This window comes from Symphalangus syndactylus, chromosome 9, assembly GCF_028878055.3.
Source record: "Symphalangus syndactylus isolate Jambi chromosome 9, NHGRI_mSymSyn1-v2.1_pri, whole genome shotgun sequence".
Taxonomy (NCBI): Eukaryota; Metazoa; Chordata; class Mammalia; order Primates; family Hylobatidae; genus Symphalangus; species Symphalangus syndactylus.
This window is the reverse complement of record NC_072431.2, coordinates 101936729-101958326: the sequence shown is the minus strand read 5'-3', so window position 1 is coordinate 101958326 and position 21598 is coordinate 101936729. Positions and strand designations below refer to the sequence as shown.

Sequence of the window (21598 nt, the reverse complement as noted above, 5' to 3'; positions counted from 1 at the left end):
TTGCAGGCTTTAGTGAGTGGTTCTTTTGTTTAGTAGGAAGTTGAGAAAGATGTGAAGGACTTTTCCAGTCCGTGGAAATAACCAAGGAATCCCCAAAAACACAGCTTATTATCTGGGCATGGTGGCTTGCACCTGTAATCCCAGCGCTTTGGGAAGATGAGGCAGCAGGATTGCTTGAGCCCGGGAGTTTGAGACCAGCCTGGGCAACACAGGGAGACCCTATCTCTACCAAAAGTAAAAAATTAGCTGGGTGTGGTGGTGCACACCTGTGGTGTCCCAACTACTTGAGAGGTTGAGGCTCAACTCCCTTGAGCCCTGGAGTTTGAGGCCCAGTGAGCTGTGATCACCCCAGCCTGAGTGACAGAGAAAGACCATGTCTCAAAACAAACAAACCAACCAACCCCGCAAAACCCCACACAGCTTATTTCTGCACTTTAAACATATTTAATGATCCTTCACTCTGGTGAACCTTGTGCAGAAAGGTGGGCCTAGAGTTTTGTAGTTGCTTCCTTATGAGATCAGTATCCTCCTCATGTTACAATACGAGCTAGGCATGAGTTTTGAGTCTTAAGCTTGTTTATCAGGATGAAAGAATCCCTGTAAAGTGTGTGAATATATATACATATTTATATATATTATATATAAACTTCTCAATAAGAAAACAGGCCAAAAGAAAAAAATATGTATATGTGTGTGTATTTTTGCTCTTTTGGACTGATTAAGCTTTCTTACTGAGAAGTTGGTTAAGAGGCAAAAGTTTCCCTAATAAGTATTCTGTGAGCGGAGGGCTAATGGTGCCAGCAACGTTAAAGCAGAATTTAGAAGCTTGTGATGTTTTCTATTCAAGTATAAAAAAAGAAAGGAAAATACGTTCTCTATGATGGAGCTGTCCTCTCAGTAATAATAGAAAATCAACAAGGCAATTATCACAAGTGGTAAGGCATCGGAGCAGGAGATATATTTGTATGTTGGGGCAACTCTTTCTTTTGCTACTGTTGAGTCAACACTGCTCTAGATAAAGGTTAAGTTATCTGGACAGTGGGAGCTGTAGGTGGCCAAACCAGATAATTTACCTAGAAAAAGCCACCCCAACTGATACCAGCTTAGTCATCTCTCTCCTCTATGGACTGAACCTGCAAGGGTATGATTATGCTTAGCTTAAATGTTGGCAACAGACCCCAGCCCTCCCTCACACTGACAGGGAATGATAATTTCACATACTTTTTTGAATATTCATAAAGTTTTAATTGGCATTGAATCTGGCCTTGTCATAAGCTTAACTTTGCCCGAGTTTTTCAGAGCTTTTGGAAAAGTATAAAGAGGTGGGGACGCACTTAGTCCCTTCCTTTCATCTCTTCTTCTGTATGTGGTCTTAGTTTTCATTGTCTCACTCATCCTGTTGTCTTATTCTTAATCTGCCTTTTACCCTAAACTGGGTGGCATGGATGAGGCAGTTGTGGGTACTTATACTCTAATTATTCTTGCAAAAGCCACACTATTGGCTCTCAGATCAGGAGACTCCAGTGTTGCCCAGAACCAGCCATTCTGTGCATTGCAGAATATCCTATATCCTGGGCCCCCTCCCACTAAATGCCAGGGTGACCCCCTGCTAATAATAGCAGCCAATAATTGGCTTCACATATTTCCAAATCCCCTTACTGGGCCACCCAAGGAAATGATGCCTTTTCCAGGCAGGCAGATGAAATGTGCCTTTTGCTAACATTTAGAAAGAGAACCTTGTTCGAATGATGAGAGAATCTTCGGATGGCATAAGATTTTTGCCTTAACATGGCCTTTAAGTGACCTCCTAGTACTGTCAAATGTTCACACACTTGACATTTGAAGCAGAATGTGTGAGGAATCTGAATCAAGGCTTCGGTATATTTTTACCCTGTGTTCAACGGACATCGTGAGCTGTCTCAGGCTCAGAACACAACTGCTGGCTACTTTAGAATACAACCTGGGAATGCCCCAGCTTTCTGCTGTGGTCACGGGAAAAAAGCACCCAGTATGATACCATCATTCTCAAATGTCTTTCAAGATGAAGTCAGTAGTGGTAATCATAGGAGTTAATAGTAAGATGAAATAGTCTCTTCCTGGTTTTGCCGAAAGCAGAGTGGTCTGGCTTGGGCATCACTGGGCTTGATGCAGTCTCACACGTGGTAGCTCACATTCATGCAGAAAAAGACAAATTTTCAGATGTTTTGAGTATGACTTCAGCCCGTACATTGGCTGGACCAAATGTATGTTGTTGCTGAAGATATAGACACTTATCTGGAATAAAAATCCAAAAAAAACCCCCAACCTTATCCAATAAAAATCATCTGCATGTGTGAAAAGAAAACTAGGACTAGACTAAAAAGTTGTGACTCTTAAGAATATTTAAAGATATTTATTTTACACGAAAATTGTTTAAAAATCAAATGCACTCAAACTGCATTAAAAAGTATCTATCTAGAGGCAGAGTAGCACCATTTGGGAACGTGTTCCAATTCTAAAGAGGCAAATTTTACTGTAGTAGTGCACAAAGGGAGAAGAGAAAACTGTACTGCTGACCTTTTTCTTAGATTTTTCCAAAAGGCAAGCTGCTTTCCACCAGTATGAAGAATAGATCCAGTTTTGCACTGAATTTCTTTGCTATCATAGTCTTTTCTCTCAGGAGTTCATGGGGGCAGTTATTTTAAATTACAATGAAATACTTTCTTTTCTGGAAAAAGAGAGATGACAGGGTCAACCTAAACCTTGGCTATGTTTTGTTCTAATTTTTCTTTTTTGTTTTCTTTCCTTTTTGTGCACAGTGAGAGCAGGTAAAAAGGAAGAGAGTTTGCCACCAGTCAGCATGTTTTCTGAGGTTATGTTTCGTCCCATTAGAAACAAGCCAGATTATTTGGTTACATTCAATATTTCCTTCAAAACCTAAGAATCTCTACACTAGTGTTTTGTTAACCACATACATGTCAAATAAACTTTTTTTTTAGAGACGCGATGTCTTCTGCAAGAAAGTATATTGTACTAGATGGGAACGAGGGGACAAGGAACTAAATGCAGTTCATACGCATTCAGCGACTTACTCAACATTGCGCCTTTCATGCTTCACACAAGTGCTTATTACCAAGTATGTTCTGAACTACTGAACCCATAGAGAGGAAAGTTATAAGACAGGATTATGTGAAACAAAAATCAGAATTAGCCAGTAACTTTGAAAAAAGACCTCCTATCTAAAGAAACATATGGAAAATTTAAAAAAAAGAAAGAGGAATCTAACATATGAAAACCCAATCCCACTGGAATGTTTTTCTATACACAGCATAAACGCCACATAAATAAAACCACAAACCTCTGCAGAAGTACGTGAGAGGACGTGAGCCCCCAGCACTCTCTCCTGTTACGGCCCCCTCTGGGAAGTAAGACTCGGGTTAGTTTCCAGAGACAAAAGCTGTTTGGAAATCCTTCCTCCTGGGAGCAGTGGGCCTCATTGGAAGGGAACTTCTGACAGCCCCTAAGCATAATACAAAGTGTGACGCAATGCCAAAGGGGGCTCTGATTCAGGTTGTAGGATTCTGAGCTTTTGGGATACCAGGGGATGGCAAATATCTTTGAAGAACAGGGATATTCTTCTGGTTTGAACAGGATAGTAATCTTTAACTGCAGTGTTATGTGTCAAGTTCAGGCCTTCCGGGGGAGACTGCTGGCTCTAAACTGCCCAGGAACACACCCTCTTCACACCAAGTTCTGGTGAAATGTTCACTTATAAGGTACAGCCCACTTTTGGTCTTGTTCCCTGTGTAAATCTCTGGTTTGAAAACCTTGTAGCATTCAGGCGTTTCAAGCTTGAGGGCTGAAATGTCACTTTTAAAGCAGGGTTAAAAAGGTCACACAGCTGCAAATAATAACAGCCCAATGAAATTCAGATTCTGACTGCAGCCCGCTTCAAGAATAACACTGCAACAGGAAACAAGCCCAGTAGATCCTTTTACCAGCGTTAACGCTGGTAAGAACACTACTGATAAAATGAGTATATGCGTGTGTCTGTGTGAGACAGACAGACAGACAGACATAAGGAGACAAACACACAAAGAGAGGAGAGAAAGGCACACACGGAGAAATAGACATGCAAAGAGACGGAGGGAAGATGCCCACAGAAAGAGAGAGAGACACACACAGACACACAGAAAGATACAAAGACAAACACAAAGTAATTGATTTTCTTGGACTGAAATTCAAGTTGTTTATTTTTCTATTGGAAGTTACAACATTCAGGTTTGAAAAATAAAGATACATTTGAAATCCAGAGGGCTTACTTTTCTCTTAACTTACAGTTAGCTTCCAGTTGTTATGTTTTCACATAATACCTCTTTGAATGGTCCTGTTCTACAGTGTTTTATTACAATGGCACTGTTTTGCAGATGAGCAAATAAGATAATGAAAGATGCAATATCCCTCCCAAAGAAAGAAATTCTTAGCTCCGAATTGCATGTATAATTCCTTCCCAACAGCTAGCCACATGTGGGGATAACCTACCTGCATCCTTGCTTTGAAAGTAGAACCAGACATCTTTGAAGAAAATAAATCGAGAGTGTGTTTTTGGTGAATGTGCGTTGGGTTATTATTGTGTGTGTCCCCTTGCCATTCTGACAAATGTATTGAGATAAATATTTGCTTTGTTTCAGAAACACGAAGTGCAAATTGGCCATGGCCTTAACTAATTTAATTAATAAACAACATTTGTTCCCAGGAAGAAAGCAGGATTGATGTGGAGTGTCACACACTGTGACTGACTCAAGGTGCTCCTGTTTTCCAGCTGTTTTTGGTATTTCAGGAAGGTCCAGTTTCCTCCTTTAGAACCTTTTGAGGTCTCATAAGCTCAACAAAGCAGCAAGATCTGTTTCGTGTGAGTCCTGTCAAGAAGGCTCTTCCCACACTCACAGTAGAGTGATAAATGCTGACAAATGTTGTCAATATCACGATTAAAATTCAAGCCCCCCTTTCAGATCTATAATGCATTCATTTCCAGGTTAACAATATCAGAGGTGACGGGGACATAGCCATATTGTTGTTAGTGCTCACTGATACTCACGATTTCGTTTTGTAGCTTTGAAGTTCCCATAACTTTTGGTATTTATAAGAGTACATGCCAGGCTTTCAGAATAGAACAGCGCTTTTAGTGTCTTACTATTTATTATCGCAAATTCCATATCACTGTATGAGTCCATCTGCTGTGAATGGAGGAAACTTGTGCCATACCACTAAGATTAGAGTTTGATGTTAACTAGGGATTAGTAATGGCTTTCTACAATTTACATGGGCAAGCATCACTCTTGGCTGATTACAGCAAACCAGATGATGTCAATTTTTCCCCCCTCTGGGCTTAGTTGTTACCCTTAAGTTTACAATAGGTATTTACAGTATATTGTGTAGGCTGTCCACGTTTTCAGTATCATTTGCTTTTTACAGTGTTTGCCTTTCGTGAAATGGTATTTCCAAGTATATCCCTAAATGGCTGGCAAAGCATTTGAATGGATTGCATGAGCCATTGTGGATGATTTCCCATTTTAGACCAGGAATTTGTGGGGTCAAACACTGAACAATGAAAGAGATTCTTGCTCATTGCGAGGCCAGAGGAATCCAGTGGCAGTCGAGGGTTTGAATTGTAAATCAAGCTTGTCATCTCTTTGTCAACCATGAAAAACCTCAACTCACTTTATGTACTATTAGGGTTTGTTATCAGAGTTTTTTTGTTATCTTCCCCAAATTTGAAGGAAATTAAAACCAGGAGGCATTTTTTCTAGTTGACTGTTGAATCTGAATTTTGGAAAAGAGGAACAAAAATGAGTACTTTTTAGAAAATATTAAATGATGAGGCAGCATCTGCCACAATTATGACAGTGTCTAACCAAAGGTATCGGACTACTCAGTGTCTTTCCCAGGTTGCTTCATGGGGGTCATACTCAGCCCACATGTGGTTACTAGACTGGACTTTAATGATGGCAATGTCTATGGCAACATTAACAGACAATTTATAATGAATTAATACATTTACTTGTGAGATTGAATAAAACTAGATTCACTCATTGTTTCTACTGAAAGCACCTTTGACTTTTTTCCATGAAATCTGGAGAGATTTCTTCTCTGGCCATGACTGTCAACAGGTAAACTGAGTGGTCCCCAAAACTACTTACCTCACCAATAATTTGATTCAGAGCAAACACTGTGTGAAAACCACTGCCTCAGGAGTAGAGAATGGGCAAGCTGTTTGGGGCAGTGCATTGTGATGATTCAGGATCATTATCCATTCCACAAATATTTATTGAACGCCTACTATGTAAGCTCTATGCAGTGGAGCCTAGGGTATGGCAGTTGCCAAGCAAAACTTGGTTCATTAAAAAATCCAAGCCAGTAAAACAACTGAATGGGAAATGAGAGGATGAGGACTGAGGGAGAACAGCCTCGTTCAAATCCTGTCTGAGTAATTTGCCCCCACCTGATGAATGGTTAAAGAATCTATGCAGGGCTTTATTTAATAAGAATCTGTTAGAGAGAATAATTATTACAATATGTGCTAGAAAAGAACCATAATAGTAGACCATAAAAATAAACCATGGCTCTTGACTAATACACTAGACCAGATCATACTCGTTGATAAAAGTAATAAAGCCTACATGGTAGAGAGGTACCATTTAGAAAAACTATTGCAAACACCTACACAGAAAGGAATTAGCAAGAGAATGCTGTTTGCAGAGGGCTAAATGTGGGAACTGCAGGACATCAGAATAAAGCAGTTGAAGTTCACACACTTACATATACACACCCACTCATTTCAGACCTTATTAATCACTGAAAACTTATTTTAGCAACTGCCATTCCACTTGAAGACTTTTATTCCATTATTATGTTGCTAAAACATATTTGGTCCGTGGGATCCATGGCATTAATACATTGATACAGACTCACTTATGTTGTAAAATAAAATAGTAACATAACAATTGTAACTCAGTAGAACCTATCAATGACTAAACTCTAAGTGATTTGAGGACAGACTGTATTTCTCAACTTGTGTCTTCTGAGGCATGATTTCTTATACTGACATATCTCAGTGGCTAGCAGATTAGATTGCTCATATTCCTCTAAACATAACATCCACATCATGAAGACTCAATTAAGACAGTAGAATCTATGTGGCTGAGCCTTTTGTTGTCTTCAAGCACCAGCATCTTCCTGTAATTCTAAGGTATTTGCTGCAGCTCATATGCAAATGTAGCCATTAATTAAGATAAGGCAAACCATGTTGATATCAGACAGAATTGCTAAAGTATTAGCATTATGGGCCTGAATTTCTGGGGAATGTCAGTACTTTGGTGGGCCAGGGCTTGGGATGGAGTTGGGATTATGATAGAAAAATACTTTCTCTTCATAATTAAGTGTCTGGGCTTGGTCAGTCTCTTCCCTACTTTGGCTTATTAATGAATCTCTTTAAACTTTCAGCAGTAGCACTTCCAGTCTTGATCACTTCTGTTGCTTGGACATTAATCTATTATCATTAATTACCACTTTCAGATGTAGGCCATAAATGTGCATATATGAAACTTTCTCATTTTACTGTCACATCATCTAATGTTACCTGGTAAGAATAACATTCTACATTAGCAACTAAAACTCTGAAGTGGCATCCAAGAAAGACTCACCTTAGGCAAATAAGATAGTGCTTTATATTTTATAATTTTATAAATAGATAATATTTAATATTAGAGTGAGGTTTCAGTAACACTCTCCCAAAAAACCCCTCCAAACACCACACAAATATACAGACCTCTCTCCATAATTTGAAAATATCTACCAGGCCCCATAGCCAATATGATGAGGAATGAGGTTGCTGAAGGTTGGTCTTTATGCCCCTCTTATTCAGGTACGGACCTTAGGCATGGAGCAATTAAATGATCTGGCAATGGTCAGGCAGATGAAGGCTACAGAGACAGAGAAGTTCCAGGGAAGCATTTAAATGAATGTACTAGAAAACTAAGATGTAGTTAATTAATGGATATCCCGACAACTCTGTTGTTTACTTTGTCTTGGATCAAAATCATTTTCTCAGCTTTAAAATCATCTCTTATTTTGAGACTTAGTAGTACGTTCTCAGTATTCACAGTGGGGAAGAGAGATGCTCTATGATCAGTGATGGCAAAATCAAATGAACAATGAAATGTGAGAAGTTATTTTAATTGCTCAACACTCCCCAGACAAGGGCAAGCAGAAAGATCCCAAAGATATTTGTGTTTTCTTTCTTCTTCTAAATATAATACAGTAAAGGATTTTGAACAATATGCTTAATACAGGAAAGCTATAAAATTGTGGTAATCACTGCATTCATGGGTGGCCAAATGGAGAGTGAAAATGCGTCGCTCTGTGAAAGTTGTATAATTGTGAGAAATAGTGGCTTGAATAGGTTTACATTTTAAAATTTCCTTTACATTGCTTTAAAATATCTGACTGACAATGTTATCTCAGGCAAGTCTTTTCACTTTGTGCTTCAGAAAAGTGAAAGTATATAGATATATTTTCCCAAAGAATATAGTAAAAAACATTAGTGTTTGGGGGAAAGGTGTGACAATATACAAAGTACCATATAATTGGTTTTGGCTGAAAGATAATGAAGTTTCCTTCAGACACAGGGTGATTATTCTATGACTCCAAGCAGAACTTCCTATTTCAGGGTCCAAGGTGACTTGTGAATCCTATTGGAATCACCTACAAGTGGCATTTTAAAGAGGCAAATTGCTTCCTGTGTGCACAGTAGAAGCAGTAGGTTTTAATTCAGTAATAGAGCCATATACTGTTAGCAGCAACATACAAATCAAACTCTAAAAATGGTAAAAAAAAAAAAAAAGGGGGGGTATGATATAGAAAATTATTTAAATTGTGTGACTTAAATAACTAAATGTGTATCTCCTATGATTTAAAAATATATGTATATCATATATATATCTATATATCTTCATATATATATCTATATATATCTTTATATTTCTATATATCTATATATCTTTATATATATCTATATATCTTTATATCTATATATCTTTATGTATATATCTATATATAGCTTTATATATATATCTATATATATCTTAAAATACATATTATTTTAAGATATATATATATGTTACTGCATGGATTGGTAACCACACAAAACCATGTATGCTATACTTATATTGGCTTTTGGGAGGATTTGCAAAGGTAATTTTGACTACATTCAATTTTTGCCTAATGTATACACCTTAGAATTGAACTATAACAGGGTGTGGTGGCTCACACTTGTAATCCCAGCACTTTGGGAGGCCAAGGTGAGAGGATCGCTTGAGTTCAGAAGTTCAAGACCAGCCTGGGCAACACAGCAAGACTTTGTCTCTATTTTTATTTAAAAAAAAAAAAAACCGAACAAACAAAAACTGAACTGCTACATAAGAAAAGACTACAGTATAATTTAACATGTGTCTGATGTTTATTTTTGAGACAGAGTCTTGCTCTGTACCCAGGCTGGAGTGCCGTGGTGTGATCTTGGCTCACTGCAACCTCCGTCTCCTGAGTTCAAATGATTCTCCTGTCCCAGCCTCCCAAGTAGCTGGGATTACAGGTGTGCACCACCACGCCTGGCTAATTTTTGTATTTTGGGTAAAGATAGGGTTCCACCATGATGGCCAGGCTGGTCTCGAACTGCTGATCTCAGTGCCAATTACAGTAGTGATCCACTCGCCTCAGATTAGATTATGTTAGCGATCCAACATTAGTGATTTGCCCGCCCCAGCATCCCAAAGTGCTGGGATTACAGGCATGAGCCACCATGCCTGTCTGATTATAAGGTTTTTTTTCCTGAAAGCTACCTTATTCCAGATGATGTATTTGGATCAGGGGGCAGCAACCTTAATATGACATTAATTTCAAGTCAGCTTATAAAGGCCAAATTAATGAAATATCCAACGTAATGTTTTTGGCATTTTTCGATTTCTATTTACTCCTGCATAACTTGGATAACTTTTGTTGAGGCACATCAAATGCCTGAGGTGAGAGGGAATTGAGGACCACGGTTCGCCACCAGAATCGCTTGCTAAGCTGGTGCCACAGCTACTTTGTAGTCCTTTGGGAATGCTGAAGCTTGCTGGGGTGGTTGTGGGTGTCTCATTTCACCTGTTGCTCAGGGGTAGCATTTTCATACTGGCAGTTACCCAGTGATTGCCACTCCTCTTGCTGTCCTAAGTAGCAAATCCCAAAAGCTTTCAGCAGGACTGGACAAGGGTTGGTGTACAATTTGCCTGAGAACCTTCTAGCACAGGTGTGGTCTTCCCTGGTAGTAACACCCACCAGGTGGTTTTCCACAGGGAGGATTTCTGCTGCTACCACCCCATAGCAGTTTTCTTCCAAGTACAGTCAATATGCACTCGAGTAAAGGACAGTAGGAGCCCAGCCTAGGTGAGCCCAAAGAACTACAGCCAAGCAGGGCCTGTGCTCACTCGTGTTCATGTTCTGCTCATCTAATTTTGGTATTGGCATAGAAAGGGGGTTCTGAGTGATTGCCTTTCTCACGTTGCTCAGGTAGAAGCAGAAGATATTCATGGATTTCTTTTTCCTTCCTCCCTTTCCCTCTGATCCTTCAGATTTATGAGGAATCCAAGATGAATTTGGAGCAGGAGAGGCCATTTGTCTGCAGTGCCCCAGGCTGCTCCCAGGTGAGTGTGCGGATCCTCCGTGCTCTGACATGCAGAGCCTACTTTCTGAAAGGGAAGCAACTCTCACCCAGCAATCATGCCCGCCCTGGGCTTTCCTTCTTTACCAAGACACCACCAAAGTCCCCCTCCCCATCAGTATCGTGATTATCATCATTTTCATTGCCATCATTATATTCTGTTTTGAATAGTTTGAAATACTTCCCTCTCATCCCCTGAAAGTTAGCAGTGTTAGGCATTTCTGCCCTTAACTTCCTCCTGGAAGCAAGCCAGGTGTATCCTGCCCACCAAATATGCGGGGCCATCATTTCAGAAAGAGGGAAGGAGAGTGCTTACTTTTACAAAAGCCACTTGAATATACTGGCTGGGCTTCGAGATTACTGATGAAATAGCTTAACATCATAGGTTAAATTTTATTTTGTTTTGTTTTCCAATTTGAGTAAAAAAACCCCAAACTCCCTATAACTCTTCTAGAGTCTACAGTTTTCTTACGTGTGTAAACTTTAAGAGGAGAAATTGTCCTGCTGTGTTGGATTAAATCTCTTTTAGCCTCTGATGGCTTCCATCAAGTGGAATTAGTGTGGGAATTCGATGAGATACTGGTGTTAGAGTGTTTAATATAGGGTCTGCACACAATACAAGCTCAATTACTGTCCACTGTTGTTACTGCTATTGCTGCTGCTGCTACTGTTATTGTATTGGAATCTATCTCTTTGAAAGAAATTAGAAACATTCATCACCTAAAATTAGAGTTTTGCACTTTACCTTTGGAACGTGACAGTGACTTTTTCTACTCTTGACCCTTTGGGTATCTCCACATTCTAGTCATTGGAAAATGACTACATGTGGTTGCTCTCATGCCTAGATCTTCATTCTGTGGGATATAGGACAAGTTTGGAACCCAGAGCACAGGGGTCTTTCAGGTATGGCGAGTTACACTCTTTCCCTCGCTCTCCTGCCTGTTCATGTGGTGGGGTTGGCAGTAGAGCGTGGAGCAATGCTTAGCAGTCAGATGAGAGCTTAATAAGAAGGGTTCATTGAGGACCCTTCTTATTAACCTCCCCAAGGAGTTTGTGGAGGATTCTGGGAGCCTTTTGGAAGGAAGAGGTCATAGAAATATAAGACATTGTTGCTGGTGTTATCAACCACTAACTGAACAACCAGAGTCCTTTGCTCAGGTTCTAGAAGTTTCACCAGGGGCTTTGTGTCAAATAAGAAGAGCAGTGCAAAAATTGTTTTGAAGCAAACTGGCTTGGAGATGATTTTGAAGTAGAAAACACTAGGAAAAAAACAGAGTGATAAGTAACTGGTAAAAATCCTGCTAGACCAGGACTCTTCATTGTGGATGCAGAATGTCACTCTACTAAGTTACTAGGGTAACTAAGGTAAAACTTAATTCCTAAGGTAGAACTGATTCCCATTCAGCTTCTTTAAAGAGAAGTCTTGATAGCCAAAGGGAATCAGATAATTTGAGCGGTTTGCTTTGCTTTGATGGTGAAAATGTCACACTTCATTTGATTCAACTCAAATCTCAAATCTCTCAACACACTTTTTGGGAGCCTACTATGTGCCAGGCAGTCTGATTGCTCTGGGGAAACAGTAATCACAAGACATATGTGTCCGTGTCCTTACAGAGCTTCTAGTTTAGGAATCAAATCTATAATCATGTGATCAGCAAATCAGTTAATTAGTCAATTGCAATTTTCCATGAAGGAAGACCATAGGCCACCTTGAAGAGTATAATACAGGGACTGACTTTACTTGGGGAGGTAAATGCCAATCTCCACTAAGGAAGGGGCATTTAATGGAATGGGACTCTCCAGAGACCCAGCAAAGGCAAAAGAGGGTTCAGGGTGAGTTAGGATTCCCAGCAACCTCCAGGGTTGTGTAGGACAGTAGAGGAGAGTGTTTCAAGGAAGGGGCTGTAAGCCATATCTAATATTTAGGTAAGTCAGAGAGAAGAGAGCTCACATTAGTCATTGGACTATATGGCAGAATTTTCCAAGTTTGGCACCGTTAATATTTGGGGGCTGGATAATTCTATGTCTTGGGTAGCTTTCCTGTGTGTTGTACGATGTTTAGCAGCATCCCTGGCTTCTACCCACTAGATCCCAGAAGCATTCCCCAGTTGTGATGACCAAAAATGTTTCCAGACATTGCCAAATGTCCCCTGTGGGCCCAAATTGCCCCTGGTTGAGAATGACTACCCTCTGATTTGCATTTTGGCTCTAGCCTTCCTTTCTTTTGGATCCCTTCTCTTTTGGGATCCTCTACTTCTAATCCATGTTCTCCCAAGCTATTTTATGTATTGCTCTAAGCCTTTCTTCTTTTTGGCAACAGGCAGGGTAAAAAGAAATGAATGCCACAGACGTGTGGTCACTGGTGTCAGGCACTGCTAGAGCTGGGACAGCTAGAGGCCTGGGCAGAGGCTGTTGGCTTTGGCAGCTGGGTGCTCGCCGGCAACCTATGAGAGGGGAGCAGGGGTGGAGGCCAAACTGCAAAGGATTAATGAGTGAGTGGGTGGTGAGGAAGCAGAGGTGGCAAGCATAGAGAACTCTTTCAAGAGCACTAGGCAGTGACGGGAAGCAGAGTGATATAATGGTAGCCTGAGAAGGAAACAGCTTTTTTAAAATTAAAGGATAGCCGAGCTGGAGTTTGTCAAGGGCAAGAAACCAGTGAGACAGAGGGAGTGAGCATGCTGGTTTACACAGCTAATCCCTGGAAGATAAGGGGTGTAGATGAACCTGGGGAGGAGTGGGGGTGCCAAGTCCTCTGAGAAAGGAAGGGTTGGAAAGAGAATCAAGGAAGTGACTTGAAAATGCTCAAGTAGAGGTGGTTAATTAAGGTTGAAGGGAGTCCATTTTGAATGACCTTGAACTTCTTGGTGAAGGAGCAGGTCATTTCCTTGAGAAGGCTGAGTGGACTGAGGAAATGGTTGGACAGACATGGAAATTGGGATTGACAAAGTTTCTTGATTTTAAGGAACAATTCCAAGCTTCCCCCACTTCAGATTTAAATGTAAAGATGCTTCTGAAACTCGATGTCTTCATTTAATGTGGAAGTGTATTTTTTCCTTGACAAGCTGTTATAAAAATATGTGCATTTTTCAATGGAAGAGGTGCTAGAATTAAGAAAATGTAGCAGTCACCCAGCAGTCACAAAGGTCTCCTGGAGTATTAGAAACTCACAGTCAAGCCAATTGTTGTGGCCATGGTATTTACTTTAGGGATGTCCCACAGCCTGGGAACCTGCACGGAGAAGACAGGATGACTGAGAATTGGAAAGGGGAGTAAATATAAGTTATCATTGCTTGCACTGTGCTAGGGGTGAAGAAAGGATTTTTTCCTCCTTTTCCCTCATGGGAAAGAAACTTAGCTCTATTAGGAATGGCCTATAATATGTGGGAGTTTTTTTTTTTTTTTTTTTTTTTGAGATGGTGTTTCACTCTTGTCACCCAGGCGGGAGTACAATGGCACGACCTTGGCTGACTGCAGCCTCTGCTTCCCAGGTTCAAGCGATTCTCCTGCCTCAGCCTCCTGAGTAGCTAGGATTACAGGCACGTGCCACCATGCCTGGCTAATTTTTTAAATTTTAGTAGAAATGGGGTTTCGCCATGTTGGCCAGGCTGGTCTCAAACTCCTGACCTCAGGTGATCCATCTGCCCCAAAGTGCTGGGATTACATACATGAGCCACCATGGCCACGTGGGAGATATTTTATGTTACCGCTCCTTCGACATTATCTTTGTCTCAGAAGGAAGAGTTTCTCTTGCCCTTTGTAATCTCACAGAGCTCAATGTTAATTTCACTCTCTCTTTGCTTCTGAATTAACCACGTTCTGAATTCCAGTGGCCTTTCTCAGCTCTGTATCTATTGCAGACTGTATATTTTTGTTATTTTCAATTTGCTGCTATGTTCCTGCTGAACTAAAAAAAATCACAATGTGCTTTATTATCTCACTTGGAAGGTAATTATAGTCAGTATGCGGTATTATGGAAATTATTATTATTTAAGAAGTATTCTGGTTCATATCCTACTTTAGGCTATTATTTTACAAAGTCAAAAAATGGCTTATAGATATGAAATGAAGGCTATTACCATGTTGTGTATTTTTTATCTACAAATATATATATAATATAGTATATTTAAAATACAGTGTATATATAAAATATAATATTTTTATAGTATATTTGTGTTATATACACATATAAAACAAAAATTATAATTAGTTGTTTGACAGAAAGACTAGGCAACTCAGTCTCTAAATCACACATGGTAGTGCTATGTATTTGGTGCAGTCATTACGCAGTGTTATAGACCAAGAGAATGGATGAACCAGTAGCAAAAAAATCATGTCATATAAAGCAAACTTCAGTGTATTCAGAAATCTGGCATAATCACCATGTTTTGCAAAAGTCAGTGCTGTCCAATTTGTATAATACAAATGACAAGTAAATAAGTGATATTTATTCAAAGAACTACTTTTAGAATATTTTGTATAATTCAGCCCAGGGAATTCCTTCATTCTCATGAACACAAATCCATGCCATTTGCAGAAAACATTTCTACCCTAGTAAACAAAGGTAATTAAAACTTATATTGACTATCCTGAGGAATTAAGAAGCTCTGAAAGATTTCTAAATTGTTGAAGATTTGGAAATGTTCAGCAGAAAATATCATCCTCTGTTGTATTTTCATTTGACATTGATAAAGCAGATATTCTGTTAAGTTCAGTTACTACAAACATACCAGTCTGAGGCAGGATAGGCTAGGATCTGCTACAATAACAAATTACCCCAAAGCTTCAATGGCTTAGAGCAACAAAGGCTTATTTCTATTCCCCAAGGATACATTTCTATTGTAGATTGGCAGGAAGTTCTTCATAATCCTTTAGAATTCAGAAATGCTTTTCATAATGCCTCAGAGATTTAGGATGATTGGGTAGCCACTATTTCCAATATTGCTAGTTGCCATGTTAAAACAAAGGGAAGGGGGAATGCTAGAGGGTCTTACACCAGGAATTAGATGCTGGCCCCTGGGTGACATGTCACTGTCATTCATTACTCAATGGGCAGAACTAGTCACATGGCTTCATGCAACCACAAGAGGGCCAGAAAATTCAGTCCCACCATGTGACCAGAAGTCAGATAGCTGAAAACATTTGGGAGCAGCATTTTTGACAACCATAATATCATTCCCTAAAAATTAAAAATAAGCATTGGTTTATTACATTGTACAGAACATAGAATACTAAAAATAATTTAATTTGTCATGTTACTCTAAAATCATATGTGTAATTTAAAAAATCAGATAATAGGTTGGCAAGGTCTTCATAAGTGGAAATATACTGTACAGATTTCACAGTGTACATCTGTAGATACATATGTCAAATAATTAGGCATGGCATACAATTGTTTCCCAAAGTCTGACTTGAATCACGATTCTTTTCTTTCATCATGCATTTCTCCTATTTTTGGTTAATCCATAGATAATGTCTAGCATACTTACCATACCTTAGACTTAATTTTTATACTATTATGTAAAACATTAACTACATTTGAAAAGTTCCAAATGATTTTGCAAAGTTCCAGTGCTACTCGGGTCTAAATTCACTTTCATGTTTTAGATATGGTTTTCTCATACGTATAAGAAGAAATGGAAAAATTTTAACTTGTCATGTTGCCATTATTAGTTATTCTTCATGACCACAAATAAGCATTCATTTAAACACTTATTTTTTTTTAAATGCTGCCTATTTAGGTAGGCATTAGGACACAGCTCTTTTTTTGTATATATATGTTATTTTAATACCTTCAGTATTGTTCATTTACTTCTTCCTGTTTTATTCTTTAAACACAAAGTTTAAAGTGCAAACCCATAGCTCCTAAAGAAATATATAGTTTACTGATTAATCAGCATAGTTGGATATATCCAGGGACTATCTAAGAAGTAGAGTCCTTTCAAAAGAGTTCCCAGGGAAGGTATAGAAGGCAAACATTTTCTGCTTATTATTAGTACTCAGCCAGATTTTTCTGCAATTGTAGTTAACCCCTTTGGTAAACTTTAATGAAAATTAGAATGCATATATTTGGGTGTAATTTAAAGGAACATCCCAGCACATTTGCTCGCATAAAAAAGCTTTGCAACTTCACTTACTCATGCTTTCACACTTTTTCGGAAATGTTTTTTTTTTTGTTTTGCCTGTCATGTTTGCAATGCTAAATAAGTCTTTTTCTCAATAATGGTAAATATGTTTTTTAAAACTGAATGGCTCCTCTTCTCCCCTCCCTTTTTTTTTATTCGTCTGACAGCGCTTCCCAACAGAGGACCATCTGATGATTCACAGGCACAAACATGAAATGACTTTGAAGTTTCCTTCAATAAAAACAGACAATATGTTATCAGGTAAGGAGTCATCAGGAAAAGAAGCTTTGGGTGATCAGATCCGTTCCATGCAAGATGCTTGTTCTTCTTTTGGTAGGCGAGTCCCACTGGTAAATTGTGCACCTTGAAAATACACATTTCTAAGGTATAGCAGAAATATAATCAGGTAATATTCACCCAAGTGATTGAAGAGTGGCAACTTCTCATTTTCTAGAATGTGAAATATGTATTACTATGCAGCTTGGCTCTATATAAGTTGTTTTAAAAATCACATACCTGGCTGGGTGCTATGGCTCACACCTGTAATCCCAGCAGTTTGGGAGGCTGAAGTGGGCGGATCACTTGAGGTCAGGAGTTCGGGTGAGACCAGCCTGGTCAACAGGGTGAAACCCCGTCTCTGCAAAAAATACAAAAATTAGCCAGGCATGGTGGGATGCACCTGCAATCCCAGCTACTCGGGAGGCTGAGGCACGAGAATCGCTTCAACCCGGGAGGGGGAGGTTGCAGTGAGCCCAGATCATGCCACTGCACTCCAGCCTGGGCGACAGAGCAAAACTCCGTCTCAAAAAAAAAAAAAAAAAAAAAAAAAAAAATTGCATACCTGACACTCAAGCAACAAATGTGAATTGGGCATCTATGCACACTGCACTGCTCTGTGAGCCATGGGAAATGCAAAGATTGATATGCTTCCTATCCTCAAGGATATCACAAGTTTTCATGCATGTGAAAACTTAGCTAAAATAAAGGATCATCCATGACATACATCAAATGAGTATTTTAAGGAAAAGGTGCTATGCAACTTTGGTAGAATGAGCTTTTTGGATTGAGGTGGTCAGTGAAGGTGTCCTTAGGAAACAATACCTACCTCATATGTGGGAGATTAAATGAGAGAATGTATGGAAACAGCAAGTGCTCAGCAAATGTGAGCAGAAATAAATAATACCAATAATCCATTAGCTAATTGTGATTTCTTCTAATTTTGGGAGGTAGTACGGTAAATTAGAAAAAGTGCAGGGACAGGAGTGAGGAACTTGAACTCTATCCTGGGCTTTGCCTCACCTGGCCATGACCTTGAGCTACTGATTGAACCTTTTTGGGCTTCAGTTTCTTTTCCCAAAAAATGGGAATGATTAAGCCTATTTCACAGGCTTATTATGGAGATTCAATAAAAGAATGTAAGGAAAAATCTTGCATAAACCCTAGCAGGATAATCAAATAGTTTCCTGTTACTCTTCTTAGGCTAGAAATTTTTCACCTTAGCCCTTCTCTCTTTAGCACACCTATGGATAGGTTTTAAATGTGTTAGAATAGAAACAAACTGTCCTGCCAGGCCTGACTCATGTAATTTAGTGTTTCTATGTTACTTTAATTTTAAAAGTGCTTTATTATTACAATTTTTTAAATTCTTTTTTAAAAATTTTATTTTAAGTTCTGGGAAACATGTGCAGGATATCACTATTATCAATAATCCTCCAAGAGTTTCATCAGACAGGTTATTGTAACCCATTGTTACTGATAGAGGAGGAAGGGCACAGATGATGGAGCTTTGGTCCCAGGCTCAGAACACAGGGAAAAGATGAGGGTTCTTGATCCTGCAGTCCTAACCCACTGACCTGCACATGGCTACTGCATCATCAGACTTTGCCACTTTATAGACACGGTCAAATTCTCCCAATACTCCCGGTGTCAGAGCCGCCACCCACACATTCAGTGACTTGTTGATAGTGCCAGTGTGCTCTGGCTTGGAAGACACCGAGTTCAAAGGCAGCATCTGCCCTTCTCTTCACCCACCACTCGCCACCTCTCAGCCTCTGTTTGTTGTTGTTTTTTTCATGAGCTTGCTCTTTAAAAATTGTTTGGCCTTTCTTTAAGTCTGCAAACAGAGATGGAGAAACTCAAATTCGTAAGAATTACAACAGCCTAGAAGGATTAGGAAGGATGGCCTATTCTTTTGTTTCGTATCCGTTATGTTCTATAGAGTCACTGTAGTATAACTTAATGGTTCATCAGTGAGCATAGATACACAAGTAGCAAGGCTGTAGATTCTGCAATTCCCAATATTTAAATTCAAAAGTTCTCCCTTTATTTTTCCCAAATTGGATCCCTCAAATAGGCTGCCTGGTGGTAAAGGAGTGGGAGGTGAGTTTAGGGAATGATGATTATGTAGGAAGATTACTACTATAGTGTAAGTACCAGACAGAGCAGTCTTTCAGGCAGGCTGCCAGGATGGTCCTCTAAGAAGTCCCATCTGAAGGTCTGAAAAAGAGCAACTGAAGATGTGTGAACACTGAAATGAAGCATTCTTCTATGTAGTGCCTAAAGCAGGTTTTTTGGGTTAATCTCTTGGAGCTTTGCAATTGTTCTTACCAGATCCTTATTAATTTGAGGCTGTTGCTGCCAATCACTGGCAGTGCCAGGTGGAAAATTATTTGGAGAAAAGTAACTCTAATTTTTATTATGTCAAATTTGGAATGAGAAAATGAAGAGAGAAATAAATATGAGGAAAAACAGCATGAGTATTATATTGACATATTTTCTTTTGCTTTCTCATGGTTTATGTTGAGGTTGGTGTGAGGCCATTTAATAATTCTAATGAAATGAAGTGCTAAATTTTAAAACTTGCTAACCACTTTGCATGTTCTTAGGTTCATAGAATTTTCTTACTGGAAGGGAATGCAGAGCTATACAGTCTGGTTCAATTTCTTTGCACTTAGAGAACTCTATGTAATATACCAACATTGTCCATCCTGAATTATAATAGGCTATTGTGTTGGGTATTTTTACTTTGTTATTTTTTATTTTTTTTCTCCAGGAAATCCTTCAGTGTTTATTTTTCTCAAGCCTCATTTTCCATAAGGCTAATTGTGGCATATTGGATTATGATTACACATATGACAAGATTTTACTTGACTGTTGCTTGATTTATTTAAATTTGATTTATCAAAAGCTTCAGAGTATACTTTTATTAAAACTATGTTTGTAGGCCAAATTAGTTTGTAATTGTATTTTGTCATACTGTCCATGATGAGTTTTAGTATCTTATGAGTTTTAGAATTAGTTTCTCTTTTATTTTACATGTTTATGTGATATTATAATACATTTTTTTCTTAAAAGATTGCCAGAACTCACACTAAAGCCTTCTGGTCCTGGAAAACAAACAAACATGCTCATTAAAATTTTATTTACCTTATCATATTTTGTGGCCTATCACGAAGATGAATGATTTTATATGACTTGCAATATAGTAACAACAATAATAAAAATAATGTAAATCAAAACATCAGGGCAAAAATCTTCAAGTTCCTCCTAGACTACTTTTTCAAGCAATATTAGTTACACATTTTATTTTAGATGAGTTGAGGCTTGTCATATTTTAAGAAGATAAAATATAATAGATATTTATATGACAAACTTCAGAATATCTGGTTAACCTTTATTTTGGAAAAGTTTGGAAAATCACTTTATCCTTAATTAGTTGTAAATGTAGTTGGGGAAGGTGTTAAGATGTCACAGATATACTCTAAGTTTCCAACGGGTTGGAAGATCAGAAATAATTTCATAGCTTTGTCATAAGGTTCATTTCATTTAGGCCAGGTAGAGTCACTCCCAAAAAGTGATTGTAAATGATTTTTGACAAGCCACCAGGTAGGGTATTAAAAGTGACAGTCGCCGTGTTTTATTAGAATAAGCCCAATCTTCTGGATAGACAGTAAACATAAACCTCTTATTCAAAGGGACAGAGTAGAGATACAAATGGAGACGACAGTGTTGGATTTTGAGAGCAAAGACTTGCACAACCCTTTGCCTGAGTCCTCCCATCTTTATTTGGTCCATGTGATGCATTTCTAGAGTCCTAATGTGATGATAGATGTGAGTCATTCCCTTCAGCGGTTCTCATTGTGAAGAAGGATAATTTCATAGTAAGGGAAGTTGTGGTGTAGAAGGTTTTTGAGTGCCAAGTTTGAAGTGGGAATGTGTAGAGGACAATGCACATCCATAGGCAGCTTTCAAAATTACCAGCTATTATGTGATGCAACGTTTGGTTTGAAAATCATGATCAAATTTCAGTATAGCGGTAAAGAGGGTGGTATTTGAGTCTATTTCCATGGTACTACGGGTAGGTACCTAGGAATTTCCAAATCTTGTCTTGTTAAATGTCCCCACCCTGAGTTCTTTATAGGGTTCCTGGGTTCTGTGCAGGAAAAAAAAAAAGACCCAGAATCAGAATCAAAGTGCAACCTTATTTAGAGCTGAACAAACAAATAATATTCCAGATGAGAATTCCTATTAAAACAAAAACTCAGATGGAGCACATGACTTTTTCTCCATCTCCACTGTAAATCTTGATACCAGCAAGTTCAGTCTTTATTGTGGAGAGAGGTTGAGACAGCCCTCCAAGGTAGCCTGGAGGGAGAGGGGAAGATAAAGTTCAAGAGTGTTGTGGATCTTTCCCGTAAGGTGAAACCCAACTGACATCTCAAGTGGGAAGCCTAAGAAAGAT

At 38.9% G+C, this 21598-nt stretch overlaps 1 protein-coding gene across 3 annotated transcripts in view; it reads left to right on the top strand.

The window, feature by feature from the left end:
• The window catches only part of CREB5 (cAMP responsive element binding protein 5), a 424247-nt gene that overhangs the window by 67322 nt on the left and 335327 nt on the right, over window positions 1-21598 (top strand). For all 3 annotated transcript variants that reach the window (XM_055293576.2, XM_063608985.1, XM_063608986.1), the window contains exons 2-3: window positions 10647-10718; window positions 17025-17118. In XM_055293576.2, the coding sequence (XP_055149551.1) occupies window positions 10665-10718; window positions 17025-17118 (148 nt within the window). In that variant the 5' untranslated portion in view covers window positions 10647-10664. The remainder of the gene's footprint in view (window positions 1-10646; window positions 10719-17024; window positions 17119-21598) is intronic.